Source organism: Daucus carota, chromosome 5 (genome assembly GCF_001625215.2).
Source record: "Daucus carota subsp. sativus chromosome 5, DH1 v3.0, whole genome shotgun sequence".
NCBI lineage: Eukaryota > Viridiplantae > Streptophyta > Magnoliopsida > Apiales > Apiaceae > Daucus > Daucus carota.
This window is the reverse complement of record NC_030385.2, coordinates 35,672,668-35,689,909: the sequence shown is the minus strand read 5'-3', so window position 1 is coordinate 35,689,909 and position 17,242 is coordinate 35,672,668. Positions and strand designations below refer to the sequence as shown.

Genomic DNA, 17,242 nt, shown 5'->3' with positions numbered 1-17,242 from the left:
AAATTGGAGGGAAATTAATATTATATTGAATTAAGAGCTACTAGATGCTCTTTAAAAGAAAGGAGAGAGAGTACACTCTTAAATTTTTAAAGAGTTTCTAAGAACTCATTGGAGCTCTAATTCTTGGCTTGCTCTTCAAATTTAGAGTTAAGAGCTTGTTTAAAGAGCCCATTGGAGATGCTCTTAGACTTCAGTTGTTTGCACCCTAATTCCTTAGGGCATCTCCAACCGTGATCCAAAAATCCAAATTTGGGGCAGTTCTATCCCAAATCACTCCAACCGTGGACTAAAAAGTGATCCAAATTTTGGATCACTGAATAGTACTGGTCCAAATTTGGATCACTACTATTCACTGATCCAAATCTTTTTAACATTAAAAAATTATTACTTTTATTATTTGATGATTTTGTTAATATTATTAAAAATAGATTAATTAAGATTAGAATATAAATAAAACAACGATTAATTACAAATTAAAATTTCAAAATAAATAAAATTTCAAAATACATAAATTAAGATTAGAATATAAATAAAACAACGATTAATTACAAATTAAAATTTCAAAATAAATAAAATTTCAAAATACATAAAATTTCAACAATTTATCAATCGCTACCGAAAAATCAAAGACAAATATCGTTCATCTTGAACTTCGAAATGCACTCACTGAGCATTTGTGGGAAAAATATACTATTCTGAGAATTAGTATTTTAATATAATATTTTAATACTTTTAATTTATTTTTATGTACATTTTAACTTTTTCGAATTATCTCATAATATTTTATCTTTGTCTATTCGTTAATTATATTATTATAATTAATGATGAAATTAGTTAATCATTTTTTAAAATATTTAAAATCAAAGTATATCAATATTATAAAGATGTATGAATTTGGATCTATATTTGGATCACATGGTTGAAATAGGATTTAGATCCCGCCCCAAATTTATCCCATGTCTTGTGACATGCTAATAATTGTTGAAATTCGGAGAAATCATATGTTTTGGTTTAGGATTTAATTGTCATTTTAACTGTAAAGTTAGAACAAATAGTCTCATCCCAAGATTTTGGAACAAATCGGCACATAAGACCAGTCTGATTTTTTATTTGTCTGGTTAATTACTTTGAATTCTCTGGTTTCCCCCTTCACTGAGTTTAGAGAAACGAGAATCTTTACGACATTGCTTATAGCCCCAAGTCTTTAAACACAAACGATCAATGATCTAAGCTTTTACACTAATGAGAATACTGTGGCCCTGACATCTTCACTGAGAGGAAGATTATGTGTTTATGATCCATTAAACTTTGAATGAATGATGAATCCTTTAAGTAAAATAAATGAAGCCCTGCCTATGCCTAAGTCATTATCTTGTCTACTTTTCCAATGTATCAAGACCAACTTTTAACGAGCCATGTATTCATTTTTAAATCATACTATTCTGAAATCAGAAGCAATCACTTTGGTTATTGCTCAGTTCCAATCATAATGCCTCCACATAATTATCTTGGCCATATAATCATAAATCTGAGTTATAGCTCTGTATCCCTTCTTTGCACATAACTACGGTTTTCTGGTTATCTAACTTAATAAAATCAAACCGAAGCAAGCAAGCACACCATATATCAACCAAATGGTCCAAATCACACATCTTTTACAGATATACTCGGAGTCCTCAGCATTAAAATCATATCATTCTACTATAAAAAAAATTAAACTCAAATGGCTAAACAAACAAAATTCAGCAGCATTTGAATCAATACTATGTGTCAAACATGAAGATCATGTAGCCACAGAGTAGCTACAGAACATAACACAAAATTTGACAACAAACAATCTAGCACAACTTTTGAGCTCAACAAGCTTGGCTTATTTGTTTTCACTTGTCAAGCCTTCGAATGTGCCTCACCCATAATCCACCAAATTTTAAAATTCAAAACAAGCAAAAAGGCGATTAAAGATAAAAGGATCAGATAGAGCTAATACTCATGATAAGTTGCCATCATTCCGGCAATCAAACCAATAGGGAATATTATTCCTCATTTCCTTCCCTCTCCGCAATCAAAACTTCTAAAACTCAACATATAAGAATACACAAAAAACACTCTGGTAAAAACTTGGGAATCCATAAGAACCAAAATAATGCAATAACATAACATATAATTCTCATGACTCCCGAATTTTCACCAGAGTGTTAATTATTATTATGTACAAGAGAATGGATCAGATAGAGCTAATACAATTGCACCATCATATCGGTGATCAAACCAATAGGGAAACAATATAGTCTACTCATCACTTCCAATTCAAAGCACAAAATCTCAAATTATACATATAATTGTTATAAATAAAGTAAATGTAGCAGAAGAGCCAAACTTGTAAAACTATAGAAAGAGTAATATACAAGCATTAAACTCCTGAAAATCATCTATGTGATGGACGAGATGAGATTGGCGATAAAGAACTGTGGTATGAAACCCTAACGCCGTCCATTACATCTCCCCCAATTTGTGTCTTTCGAAGAACCCTAATCTTCCGTTTTATAATTGCTGCAGGGCCTTTTGTTATTTACAGTTATGCCCTTAATTATGGGCTTCATTGGTTGAAAAATGTAAAGCCTGGTCCAAGTCTAACTTGTTGGTCCAAGTCTACTTTTTAATACGATTATGCATCGTAGCCTGGTTGGAAAGCTAACAAAGGCCCGGGATTGTCACGGGGAAGTGTTATATGGGCTTGTTGGTTAAAATATTAAATGGGCTTTCCAATGCCAGGGATGGTTACTTATTACTCGCTCTCCCTCCGTACCGGTCAATTATATACAGGTTCCTTTTTTGGATGTCCCATTATTTCTATATATTCCCAAAATAGCAACTTTTTATAATATAAAACACTATTACACCCACTACCTTCTTCCACTATCTTCATTTTATAATAATAAAAACACTATTACACCCACTACTTTCCTCCACTATCTCAAAATCTATTATTAAAAATAAGTGGGACCCACCACTTCACCCACTTTTCATCTAACTTTACTCATTTCTTACACTTTTTCTTGGTCTCCGTGTCCAATCCCAATGTATATTATTCATTGGGACGGAGGGAGTAGCAGAGTGATGATATCAGTATTTTCTTTTTTTTTTGTTTGCGGTGCAAACTTCCTATTTTAATGCCTACCATTTTTTTTATGCCACTTTCAATAATTAGAATTACATATATAAATTATGGATGAAAAGAAATGGTCAAAAACAGAGTGTGGTGTTGATTGTAATGGTGGCAGGCCGTTGGCATTGTAGTCCCTTTATACCACACATGTTGAGCATAAAAGGCTCTTATGTTTTTCCTAGCATTATTTCTGCAAACAATGTTTTATTTGCTTGACACATGAAACTATGAATTTTCCAACATTATCTTCGGAAACAATGTTTTGTTTATTTTACATATAATATTCACGCATATATGCTTGGGGGAAATTAAGGTTGTATCAATAATTATATTTTATGAAAAAATAGGATTAGTCTTGTAAAAAAATTCATATAATATTTATCTTCTGCTTTATTCAATAAAATGTTACACAAATTCTAGTATTCACTTGTATAGACCTATACAATTTTTATGAATTACAATACAAATGATGTATGTTGAATTTTAGTAACATGTAATGAAAATTTAGTTATAAAAACGAAATATTATATATATATTTTTTCTTTTAATATGAGTGAAATTAGTAAAAACAATCTGAGAGTAATCTAATAGTGATTTAATAAACTTTTACGCTAGTACATTTTCTGACTCAAATGGGAGTCCAAGACCCGGTCTTCCGCAAAACACAAAGTAGTGACGCATGGACGTATACATACTCTAAAATCTGAACACATCTGGCTAATGATTTTACTTATCTCATCCTTTTTTACTCACCGTCCTATCCTAATCCTACGACCAGTTAAAATGACAGCTTAATTGCTTTGACTGATTAATTTTTACGATCTAGTTGCCCAGCGATCATGATCAATCAGTCCATGTCTAATGGATTCGCCTTTAAAGAGTATAGTTTCCTGTTCAAACTACATGTCCAAATACTTTATTTGCAAAACAACTTGATTAGTTTACTCTTGGTTCATCGTCTACTATGATCTGTGTTCACGGGTTTCATCATCATCTAACAAGTTAAAGGAATAACTTTAAAAACTTTTTTTCCAAATATTCCTCTTTTTGCTAATTTTCTTTGATAATCTCTTATAAACTTGGTCTAACTATCTCCTAAATTTTGAGTGGGAGCAAATAGCAATGCTTAAAAACTTTGTTCTGTCATAGACAAGTGTTTCTTCTATTGATAAAACCAAATACAGTAGAACTTCGATTAATTGTTAATTACTTAAATACTAATTACGATAAATTAATAACTGAGCTATAAGATTTTGATCGCAACCTAATATATTATATAATTTATATTTAATTTCAATTGATTAATAATTTTCATAAACTAAGAAATTTAACACATTATTAATTTACAGATATTTTATAGTAGAATTGTACTCTCTACGTCCCAGCATATTGTTTATATACACTGTTTGCACGTATTTTGAGGTCTCTATAAAGTATATAGTTCCATAGTGTTTTTTTTGAATAAAAATTTAATCGTCAAACATTTATTTAGAAAAAAAAATTTAAAAAAATATTATCAAACAATATTTATAGGAGTTTTGACAGCAAAGAACCTTTTGGCACAATCACTAAGAGCTAACAGCTGCTCTATTTAGTTTCCGAAGTCATAATATAAGGCACTTGATTAAAAATATTCATCCAACAGTATCCTAGTTATGCCTTAAAACACTAAGATATCTAACAATTGCCTTATTAATGAGGCACGACTAGACATGCCCTAAACCAAGTCAATCAATAAAAAGTTAGTTTCTTTTTATCTCTTTCTTCCCCTCCTTTTCATTTCCCTCCAATAATAATTTAAATATATTATTATTTTAATAACAGGATTTGTGGATAAAACTTCTTGTTTGAGTGAATGTATAAAAGTCATGTCATAAACTAGCAGGATATCATATTTTATTATATTTATAAGGCACACCGAGACATTCTTGGACTTACTCTAATGCACGAAATGTGTTTTCCGTATACGGTTAATAACAATTGGTTATTCAGTTCATCGCAGCCAGTCAAAGCACATAAACAATAGATCGAGTATATAAGTACAAGTGAGAGCTGATGATTAATTATGTATTATGATCTTCTAGATGAACATTACTGAAGAACAAACACAACGACGCTTAATATAAACCCTAGATACAATACAGTCATCTACACACGTGTGATGGTCCCATGTGCCTCGTCTATGTCGCCTTGACCGGTCATATACCGGACATGTCTTCATCATTCTCCAGCATAAGTTTATTATTTTTGTCCTTTTTAAAAAACCTAATTTAACAATATATCTTATCGCGTGAACCCGCTTGAGTTGCTTAATTATATCGCTTACTATAATTAATTCTAAAATATGTTCTATCTTTACGTTCCATATTTCATGGCCTTTTGGCATTCAACTGTTCTCCAAAGTAGTATACATATCTAGCGTATGATAATTGATAAGATTGGTAAACCATGACCTGAATGAATTACGAATCCAACCCAATTAATACCTGTGTCTGCTGGATGGATGGTACAAAGTGGATACACGCGTACGTTGGCTTGATACCTCGAGTAAAGTTGAGTGCAAACTATACAGTATTATTTAGGTATATATACATGTGGAATTATGACAGTGCAGTAGAAAGGGAGCAGGATTAAGTTTGGTAGTGAAATTCAATAACATGAATGATAGGTATGAGAATAGGAATAACATGAAAATTCAAGTGACGGGGAGGGTGTGATGATATGGGAAGTGTGTGGTTTTTAATAATCTAAAAAATTTGAGTCCCATTTCATACAATCAAATAACCGATCCAACTTATTCATGAAATTGAGATTTCGATTATCATTAACCGAGTTCATTAATTATGAACCAAACACACCACAGAATCCTTCCTAATTCCGACTCGTGCAGTATATATATACTAACCGAAATTGCAGAATGACTTTAGTCATACCTCCTTCTATATATTTTCTTTTATAAACAAGAGAGTTTTCATCTCAATTACTGAATTAATGAAAAATTGATAGCTGACTAAGAGCTACCTGCTTAAGATGGACAGCTGCAATATATATATATTTGAAGTCATTCAGAGTCCTGAGACAAAACAAATGTCATTCAAAGTAGTTCGTGTTGTGTAAACGAGTGTTAGCTGTAACACTCGTACGTGATGTGGATTCTATTGACTGCTACAGTAGAATAATAACGAATAATACCCATTCGTGTGGGTGATGATGATATCAGAGAGGATATATATATAAATCATTAATTAAGATGGCAAAGCCAACAGAATTAAGCAAGCGTGTAACCATTTTTCACTACAACAAAAACGGGTAAATTTGACCGCCGATTTCCGGTCATATTTAACTAAATTTGACTGCCCGCTGTCAAATTTAGCTAAATTTGACCGGAATTTGTTGGTCTCAAATAGCTTAGTGGAATTTAACATTTTCGGTCAAATTTAATTAAATGTGACTGCTTAAATATGACCGGTTAAATATGACTTCTTAAATTTGACCGCCTAATTTGACTTCAATCGGTCATTTTTAGCTCTGACTTTATTATTGACCGAGTCTAGTCAAAATTAGTGACGTCATCAAAAAAAATTTGGAGGGAAGTTTGCCTCCTAAATTTTGTGGGGCCCTCGTTATAAATATGACGGGATAAATATGACCGTCATTAATTATGACTGCGTTTGGTCATATTTAACGGCAGTCAAATTTATACGGTCATATTTAGCTTTGACTTGTCTCCTTTGGGATTTGACCTTAAATATGACTGTATGCGGTCATATTTAAGGTCGGTCATATTTAACCGGTCATTTTTACCCTTTTTTCTTGTAGTGTTTATACTATGCTAGCTGCATGCATGTGCCACTGAATCAACATTCAACAACCCGTTCCCACTAACAGACTGGCATATTAATACAGATGAATCTCGTCAGGCTCGCATCCAATATTTAAGTTAAGCTGGCATGTGACTTGCTTTCAATTGGCACACACTAAATTATTTGGTTTTCGTTTTTAATTACACGAGGATGTGATTATATTTATAGGGGATATATAAACGGCTTGATCTCTCACCAGCTGATTCAACTTTAAAAGTCTGGTATAAGTTGTCTCTGGGCGGTGGAGAGATAGCTTCGAGATAAGTCGTCATATATCTCCACTGGTAGAGATATTTTGAGCATGTTTAAACATAATTTTTGCTAGTTTGGAAATAATGAGAACATAAACACTCAGACATCTTCACTAGCACAAGTTTTCTAAAAAATGATGAATAAACAAATTTTACGAGTTCAATTCAAACTAAATGATATTATATATATAATTGTGAAGTTATGATTCCTTTAACAAACATATGTATTAATCCTCAATAAATTTTAAAAATGGGTCAAACAAGAGGCAGATGGGTCATATATCCCTGAATCAGCCCCCCCGTAAAATTTAATGAGTACATATAATATTGTACAATTGTGAGGTTATGATTCGTCTAACGAGCATATGTAATGATCCTGAATGAGTTTTAGAAATGGGGCAGATAGGTCATCCTGGATCAACCTGGTGAACTTCAAGTATGCGCGTCTGGATCACAGATTACGAAGACAATTTGGTAGGTACATGCCCAATCTGATGCGGAAGATTGTTAGGATTTTTATGTCAAAATAATTAAATTTCAACATTTTTCTCAAGTGAAATTAGGAAGGTTATCTCGTGAGAAGTTACTCACAAGTGAAAAGTAAATAAAATCTATGTGTTCAGATAAAATTAAGAATAAAATTTAATTAATATAATAATAAATATCATAAATTAATTTTTAAAGTAATCATGTAAATTTATAAAAAAAATTAAAAAACAAGTCAATTCAACTTTTCTGATTTTGACTTATAACTCCGAAATTGGATTATAACTGGTTGTTCCTCATTCAACCAAGTGTGCCAATATTTGGGGGCCGTTTGGATAATTTAAAAAAAAAAAAAAAAGTTTCTTGCTTAAAATAAAGAAGTGGACTAGAAGTGAGAAGTAAATTAAGATTTATAAATGATTAAACTGCTTGGAAAAAAGTAGAATTCTCGAAATAAAAGTTAGCATTCTCAACTTCTTACAAATACTTATAACTTTTTATACAAACAGATTAAGAAAAATAGAAATTCCGGCTTCTCAAGAAATAAAGATAGAAGTAGGCTTTGCCAGAGAGGCACTCGATATAAAAAAAATATGAGGGTACTATATATATCATTATTTCTGATTTACTTCATGAGTTTGGATGGCACAATCTTGTTAAAATATAAGTATAAGATGCATAAATGGGTCTCCTCTAACACATTAAAATTTTAGATGAAATAATTCTCCACATTGTATCAGAGTCAGGTTTTCAGGAGGTCTCGGACGATCATAAATATAAGACCCATAAAGGGTTTTAGATGGAATACCCCACAAATGGGCGATCATAAGTGTATAATATCCATAAAGAGACCTTTTCTACCACCTTAAGATTTTAGATGGAATGGTTTTCTACAAATCTACCTAACTTGTAAGTCCAAAAATTAATTCACGATTAAGAGTTGTTCACTGTACGGAGCCAGAACATGGCTTGCACTTTGATCAATCATTTATATGCTCGTCAGGTGGTTTTGGTTGTGGTTGGCGAATATCAGTGCACTTTGCCTCATCATATCCAGACTATGTCGTCCAATTAACGTGCACCGTGCACGTACGTACATTATGCGAATCAGGTGGTTTTGGCCGTGTTTGGCTCAACTAAAAACTCAAGGATTCACTTTGCATGATTAATGTAGAAGATTAGAACTGTGACCATAACATAATCATATTTGAGGTTAAACATGATTTTAAATCGATGATTCAGTTCGATTATCGATGGTTAACTCAATCCAATTTGTAACCGAGATATTAAAAAAAGTATAATTATTAAATGTATTTGTAATCCGAGACTCGGAGTCATCAAACCTCATTCCTATAAAATATAGCTCCCTGTTTGGCTAGTAACTGACAAAAGGGCTAAGCTTATAATACAGGGCAAAATTAGTGGGACATTTGGGCAAGGGTCTACATGTTGGTGCAATATATGTGACAGGAGTAAGTGGTTGCTACATAAATATGTATCTAATAATAAACGGGACTAATTAATATAAGTAGAACCTTAATGCTCGACAAGATGTAGTCTATCTTTATGGCTTTAACAAATGAAGGAGGAGTTGAAATATTGGAGGAAAAGAATATTTTATAAGAAAATAAAACCACTTTCTAGCTCCTTCTCTTTGAGTGTAGTTAACTTCCCTGAACTCGGGTGTTCTATTCCGGTGTCACTATGCTTTGGTTTCATTCATCTCGAGAATATGCTCCTTTTGGAGGTATTAACATTATTAAATCAAGTACAAAAACTCATCTTGATAGCTTTAATAAAATTAATTTATTATATACAAACTATTATATCAGTTTGTTAAATACTACAAAATACTACTAATTTATTCACTAGTTCAAACTTACAATCCGATCCAAATCTTTATTTTTTTCAGACTTCTAATTTCTGAACATACTCCGTAACTGTTTTTTCAATCCTTATTTTAGTTGAGCCCCACGCACGCATAACTAGGTATGTTTGATTAATCACCTAGCTGCTACCCTAATACGGATGGTAGGAGCTGGGGATGATAATATTGTTAAACTCAAGTCGGTAATAAGTATACTTTTATTTTGACATGCGCGCAATATATATAGTTGAAATTTTTCGCTTTCTCTTCCTTTTCTGTATTAGTGGAAGGAATTTTCTGCATTATACACTCAATTATACACTCATATATATCATATATCTCTGTGGCGCCATTCTCCCGCACCTATATATGTATATTTACTGCATAACTTATGCTCAGAGTTCGGAACATATGTGTTTTGTGTTGCCGATGAACATGATTTTGTAAACTTCGCTCAAGATCAGGCGAGTGTTGAGATGAGTATTCAACATTCAGTAATCAATCAAAATATATGATTGTAATAAATTATTCTTGGCAGAGTAACTGGAGTTTGAAAAACGAGGCTAATTCAGAACTTTGGCCAGTGTGCTCCGATCCATATTGATTTTTATGACGGATTAATTGCTTAAACATAATTGAACTCGTAGCTAACTTGCAAGTGGGTCACTGAACTGAAAAAGATTGCGTTCATCTAAGACAAGTCAGTAAAACTTGATTTTCAGTGACTACACTAAACTTTATTTGCATGTCTGTTAAGTAGGATTGACTTTAAGCGGAGCACCGTTAGTTTGTGCCACCTGTACTGCCACGTATTAAAAACGACTCAGATTACTAATAACCGTAACCCAATCCACCGATATAACCCATTATTTAAACCCAACCTACCGATATAACCCAAGCTGAACCAATCTAACTATAACCGAGTAAAATCATTTTAGCTCAATCATATAACACCACCGTCCTCAGCTCGTCGGCGACCTTAGGAAAATGACTCGCTACAAAACAATTTCTCGGCATCTCGACTCACACACAACTTTGCAGAAAACTCGAGTGGAACCCAGCTGACAACTACAATTCACAGAAACTCGATTTGGTGAAAGATTTCGGAGTAAAACGAAACGACGATTCTCCAGTGAATCAGAAAACAAACTCGGTGAACTCGAATTAGACAGAACCAACAACTCACACAAAACCAGCAAACAAACTACTCAAACAGTAATGAATCGTTGTGACTCAGTGTGTCGACTCAAAACTGAAAATAGTACAGATTAAACCTAAATCAGATCGCAAAAACTCGGACTCAAAAGCTCACAAATTTGATGTTGGTGAATCGGCGCGTCAAACAAAACAGCGGATGGGTTGGATTGTTTTAAGAAAGAAAGCATGGGAATGTGAGTTTTGTAGTTGATAAACGAAACAGGGATATGTTTTGAAAGATAAAATACATGTAAACAGCTGATTTGGGGCGGGTTAACTAGATTGGCCAGGTCAGCAGCCAGCGTGTCCGATTTTAAACATGTCAGCGCGTGCCAATTAAGCATTCCGTCAGTTCCGTTAAAAAAGTTAACAGCGATCACTCGATTGCAAGATTTAAATTGAACTGTTAGTTGACCCCAAGTTTTTTCAGTTCAGTGACCCACTTGCAAGTTAGCTCTGAGTTTAATTATGTTTAAGCCATTTAACCCTCTTTGTAACCTTGCTTGCCTACTTTTATGTATATTTTAAGGCTCAGGAAAAAAAATTCTCAACTAAAATAGCGGTTATTTTCGGAAATTGAACATATTAATACATGTTTTGGAAATAAATATTTGAAAGATGTTTTATATTGTTATTCAGCAAAAATAAATTATTATTATCATATAAATATACATATATATATAATTATTTTAAGAAATAAATTGTTTTTCTAAAAATAAGTTAAGTTAAACGCTTTAAATATGTTTGATTAAGAAATATCCTGGGATATTTACGGGGAGAAGTCTGTTTGGCGGCTAAATGTTTTTTTTTCCATATAATTTAAATATCAGAAAAAAGTTAAGTTATTAAGTACTCTATCAAAAATAAAAAGAATTTTCTCTTTTACTCATGTTTATAATTATTAATGTCGTCATATATAATTTGCTAATCCTGTGTTTATTCATAATTACATGAGTGGGATGCATGATTGTATTTAAAAGGTTGTTAGTCCAAGTTAAACGTACAACATCAACTTACATAATTGAAGGTTTGAGACAAGATTAATGGTGATATCAGGATTGTCTCTTAGTAGTGATATCGCCATCATAAATATACTCTTCCGAGGACATGTCGTAATTTCAAATTAAGAGCATGGATTAGTTCAATAATCCTAATTAGCTTGTCTCTAAGCCAAAAGTCTGAGATTAATGTTTCAGTTATCATGCTTTGCTTAATTTATTTAATCTCTGCCGCGCGGAGAGTGCGTTGTTTGCTTGCTCAACAACAATGTCGTCGATTATCCAAAACAATTAATGTTGTATATATACAGGTTACCTGCTATGTTGCACAACGATTAGACTCATCGGATTAAGTTATTTGGTTACATGTTGCTTCTAAGACATCATCAATATTGTTAGTTAGGGTTTAATATCATGTATAACTATAAATAATTAATGACGTTATACAAAGATAGTCTATGCTTAGTCTTTCATTTATATTATTCTGTTATATATATAATATAAGCAGGTGACGATAAAACTTTAAAAAAATCAACGAAAAAAATTAATCATTTATTTAGTTTGTGAACACCTCGCTATAAGACAGTTGGTTTTAGAGCTTGACGGTCGTTTTTGATCGGTAGTTAACACTGGCCAGTTCCCTTTAAAAAAAAAAAAACCATTTTCTTGTACACTAGTCATATGGGTGGATCATTCGACCTAGCTTACATTGTTAGAATCTGAACACCCCATATATGGTTCTCAGGAATTAACTCGAGCTTGGAACTGTGGTTTCGATTTCGATTTTGATATTACTTTTGTTAAAATGCAGTAGTCCAAAAGGTGCAGCCGTCCGTCCAAAATCAATCACAAATTGGTTGGATTGAAGAAAATAGAACTTACCTGTTGAAGGTTTACATAAACACTTGTAAAATTGCTAAATTACCGTTTTAATGACCTTTTAGCCCTTGAAGTTTGGGTAGAAGTTCCGATGCGGCCTCGAAGTTTAAAAACGTACCTTTCGACCCTCAAAGTATCTCTGTCGTACCTTTTAGCCCTTATGGCGTATACCGGTATATAACAGGGTGGACAAAGTTGAAATTCACACGTGAGGGTTAAAAGGGGCATTAAACATTAAGGGTTAAAAGAAACATCTAATGTATTTTAATGTATTCTTTAGGGATTAAAAGGAACGAGATGTATACTTTAAGGGTTAAAAGGTACGCCCAAACTTTACCCCGAATATGAATTGTCAAGTTTATCCCCCGATTTATACCGGTATTTTTAAAAAAGTCTAAAAGGTACGACAAAGATACTTTGAGGGTCGAAAAGTACGTTTTTAAACTTCGAGGCCGCATCGGAACTTTCACCCATACTTCGAGGGCTAAAAGGTTATTAAGCCTTATATAAATCATGGATCATATACGAAAATTCTCAATTTAGCAAGAATTGTTTGTTGAGTTTTAAGAAATTCCGTACATGACAATATATATACCGGAAAATTGTGTACAAATTAATTTTTATATCCAAGGGTCGTTCATCATTCATGCAAATATATATGGCGCACCGCGCACGCATTCTTGATCAATTTGAATTTTATTGTCTCTAGCTGGTTGGTTTCATCGGTTCATTCATAGAGTCACATATAGAAACAATGAATTGACGAAGTAAATTTATTTAGTTATATGATGCTTCTTACAATAATAATGGAATACTCAAGAAGAGTATATAAATTAAAGGTTTGATTTTATATAATTATAATATGATTGTCTAAAAGTTTCCTAAACAAAAAATAAGAAAGACTGTAGGCCAATAAGGGGACCAATTAAGTACTCATCGATTAAAATACAATCCACCTTCCCCCTCTTTAAGTGTTTATAAACAGAATTGGAACACCACTTCACCAAGCTGAGAGCCAAGTATCACCAAATTAAATCAATATTTGTTAGTAATTAATCAATTAAGATGACAGGCACAGGTTCACCTTGTGGTGCCTGCAAGTTCTTGAGGAGAAAATGTATGAGGGGCTGTGTTTTTGCCCCTTATTTCTGTCATGAACAAGGAGCCTCTCACTTTGCAGCCATCCACAAGGTCTTTGGTGCTAGCAATGTCTCCAAGCTTCTTGCTCATCTTCCCGTCAGTGATCGGAGCGAAGCGGCTGTCACCATCGCATATGAAGCCTTAGCCAGGATTCAAGATCCAATTTATGGTTGCGTTTCACATATTTTCGCACTCCAGCAGCAGGTAATATTAAATTTAGCCTCTTATGGTCATGAGCTTTCATTAACCCTAATTTCTTATAATTTTGATTGAAGTTATATAATTCAGTACTGATCTTAATCTCTTTATTAATCTTATGTATGTGCAGGTAGTTAATTTACAAGTACAATTAGCTTCGTTAAGGGAACAAGCAAGTCAAAGCTTTGGCAAAGGCTCTGGAAGTAGTGGAAACCCTAATTATGATACAACAGCTAATCATGGGAAATTCAATCCTTTTGATTCTCCGAATGATTTTCAAAACTGGTTTCAATCAGAAAATGCAAGTATGATTTCCCCATTCGATCATCGAAACTCGAGCAGAAACATCGCCGCGGATCACTTTATGGTGAATCCAAACTCAGCTTCAGGACACTATGAAAATTCAGCAATTCCTCAACATGAGGATGCCTCATTCTCTAGTTTGGAAGATCAGGGCTCTACTCACACTATGGATTCTGTTGAGGACATGCAGACAAGTCATTGTCAATGGACTTTTCGAGATGATTTACATGACCTGCAGTCTGCGGCCTTGGGCTATATTCATCAGTACTAATTAAATACTCTATAATTACTCTCTTCTTAATTAGCTCTTTTTATGTATTGATTCACGATGCACATGATCTACTTAATTAGCTATCGTGTATTTGGGCTATTGCAAGCACATTTTGAAGACATTCGTTTTGCAGCCATTATTAATAAAACCAGGTAGCCGCGCTAGAAAACCTAGAATCAATGTTTATACTGTCAAGATGGAACATCTTGGATCTATATATTACTGTTTTTTCCTGGATCTTGCATATCATATATATAACTTGTTGGATTTTGTCGTCCAAATTCTATTATCTGAAAACGCTACTTGCGAGTTTTACTGCTTAATTCATGACTTGTGAACCAATATATGCAAATTGACTTTAAGTTTTGTACTCTGTAGTTCTTGATCAGAAATTAACATACGTAGGTCAAATTAAAAATTAACATAGGTAGGTCAAATTAATTACAGCTCTAGGGTTTTCTCTCTGCCTCCTCCGTTTTGACTTTTGAGAGTCGACTCCCGTATCTAGCCACCATTTCTCCATCTTTTCTTCATCTTTTCATCGATTAATCATTTTCGCTCTCCCATCTTCTATTTTGTATTTCAGTTTTTCAATAAACCAAGATTTGTGAAATCTTGTTGAGTATCTTGTTATCAAGGTCGTGCCCATATTTTTGGGATGTAAGTATGTCATGTTTTGTGTTTTGTGTGTGTTTTCGTATCGTTGTTGGAGGTTTTTCTAAAAAGGATTCATATGGTATCTTGGGTGATCGGTAAGACTTGCATCGATTCTGGGATGACGGTAAATATCGCAAAAACTCACCTTTCATTACAAAAATTTGTTCATATTTTAGGAGTCCTTGTTGCTCCAATATCAGTTGATACATACAATTGATAGTTATGAACGTTAGGCAACAGATGATACTTATGTGAAGGTCAATTGTGATGCTACCAATTTCATAGGTGATGTAGGTTGGATTGCTCGATATTTCATTGTATTACTTTTTAGATCAAAGAATTTAAATATTCTATGTGTTAAGCTATCTGAAAACAAAACGGCTATTTGTGTAGCTCGTTCTTTGTTTCACAACCAGATTGTAGTTGACAGTTCGGGGGTTTGTGCCGGCTGGGTTCCGATGAGTGATTTCTGTTAATAAAATCATTTGTTTGTCAAGGAAAAAAAATTACAGCTCTTTCATTTACTAGTTAGTAGTTCCTATCAAATTATGAGGGATCAACCGCAATTATTCGAAGAAAATGCCCGGTTTCATATCTCAGATATGAGTTTGGTATATATTATAAAGTGTTTGTTTAAAAAAAAAATGATTTGAAATTTATATTCCGAGATATGGATTTTGGATTTTTATAGTAGAGTATAAGAAAGGATATGATATATAAATGATTTTGATATTAGTATTTTTGTTTTTATTTAATTGATTGAATAAAAATATTTAAATTAATGATATAAAAATATATTATAAAAATAATTTATTATTATTTAGAATTAGTAACTCATATATTTATTTAACGTCAATCAAATACGCGATATCATAAATAATTTCTCAAACTCTCATGTTTATTCGATTTCTAATTAAAACGCACCAATTCATGAATCAAACATCACCAATAATATATTTTAGTTAGCGCCTCTATCATATAATTGAGTCATGCAAAAATTATATGCATAATATAAATATTAGTTCATTTAGTTAAATTTTAGACTTTTTCCTTAAATACTCGAATCTAAAATATTTTTTACAAAAATATAGTTATTTTTTAAAAATATCTGCAATAATATTATATTTCAAAAAATATTTGCAAAAATACGGAGGCTGTATATGCAACGACATCTGGAACTGCTAGTAAGCATATATGCAACCACAATTGCAGCTTTGACAAAATCTGTTGAAAATTACATTTAGTTGCAAAATAAGTTGCAAAATGACAAAAATGAGCACCCTTGCGGAGCCGGTATTAAAAATACAAAAGTAATCATAAAATCAACTAAAAACAATTACAAAATCAACTAAAATCAACCAATTAAAATTGGGAGAAAGGTCGGAGGTGTTTGAGGAAACAATCGTGAGACAAAAGAGAAGCGGCGGGGCGAAACGACGGCATAGAGGAGGAAACATCTGGAGCGATGGAGGATGAGGTCGCGGCGTTGATCTCGAGACAACGAAAAGTCAGAGATTCGTAGAAAGTCTTCTTCACATGATTTAAGGATGAAACTTAGAGTTTTTAATTAGGAATTATGTGATTGGCGCGCACACACTCTGCGTGGAACGGTGGAAGAGATCAGTAAGTGTGTGTTTGGCTTATTCTTTTGTTTTTTGTCTCTTACTTCACCAAAAAAACCATATCTTTGCAATGATTTAAGGCAGGTAGTAATTTTGTAATAACGATTATAAAAATAGGCATTTTTGTCAAATTAAGCAAATAAAGCCCCGCTCTCAAGTTTTTTTAGAAAAGAAAATAAGTGAATGTAAGTGAAAGCAAATGACCTCACTTTCATCCCATTTTTGGAGCGAAAGTTTTGGAGTGAATCTATATTTGAATTGCATCTATTTTCACTTGATTTCATTTCTTTTTAAAAAATTCAGAAGCACATGAGAGTTATATAACTTTTTTTCTTCACTTGCAT

At 32.8% G+C, this 17,242-nt stretch overlaps 1 protein-coding gene and 2 non-coding genes across 3 annotated transcripts; 1 reads left to right on the top strand and 2 right to left on the bottom strand.

The window, feature by feature from the left end:
• Positions 1–1,964: 1,964 nt before the first annotated feature.
• On the bottom strand, positions 1,965–2,051 carry LOC135146871 (small nucleolar RNA Z102/R77). The gene has a single exon (XR_010283965.1). It is a non-coding gene; the product is annotated as a small nucleolar RNA Z102/R77 (small nucleolar RNA).
• Positions 2,052–2,218: 167 nt separating this feature from the next.
• Positions 2,219–2,307, bottom strand: LOC135146872 (small nucleolar RNA Z102/R77). Its single transcript, XR_010283966.1, has one exon. It is a non-coding gene; the product is annotated as a small nucleolar RNA Z102/R77 (small nucleolar RNA).
• Positions 2,308–13,689: 11,382 nt separating this feature from the next.
• On the top strand, positions 13,690–14,856 carry LOC108222669 (LOB domain-containing protein 29). Its single transcript, XM_017396554.2, has 2 exons — positions 13,690–14,051; positions 14,176–14,856. Exons 1-2 carry the CDS (start codon positions 13,773–13,775, stop codon positions 14,617–14,619), a joined length of 723 nt encoding a protein of 240 aa, XP_017252043.1. The 5' UTR covers positions 13,690–13,772; the 3' UTR covers positions 14,620–14,856.
• The last annotated feature ends 2,386 nt before the right edge of the window (positions 14,857–17,242 follow it).

What these genes read in the sequence shown, in the direction of transcription:
- LOC108222669 (XM_017396554.2), top strand. Translation starts at nt 13,773, where the DNA reads ATGACAGGCACAGGTTCACCTTGTGGTGCCTGCAAGTTCTTGAGGAGA. An exon ending in TTTTCGCACTCCAGCAGCAG is followed by an intron (nt 14,052 to 14,175) that starts GTAATATTAAAT and finishes ATGTATGTGCAG; the next exon opens with GTAGTTAATTTACAAGTACA.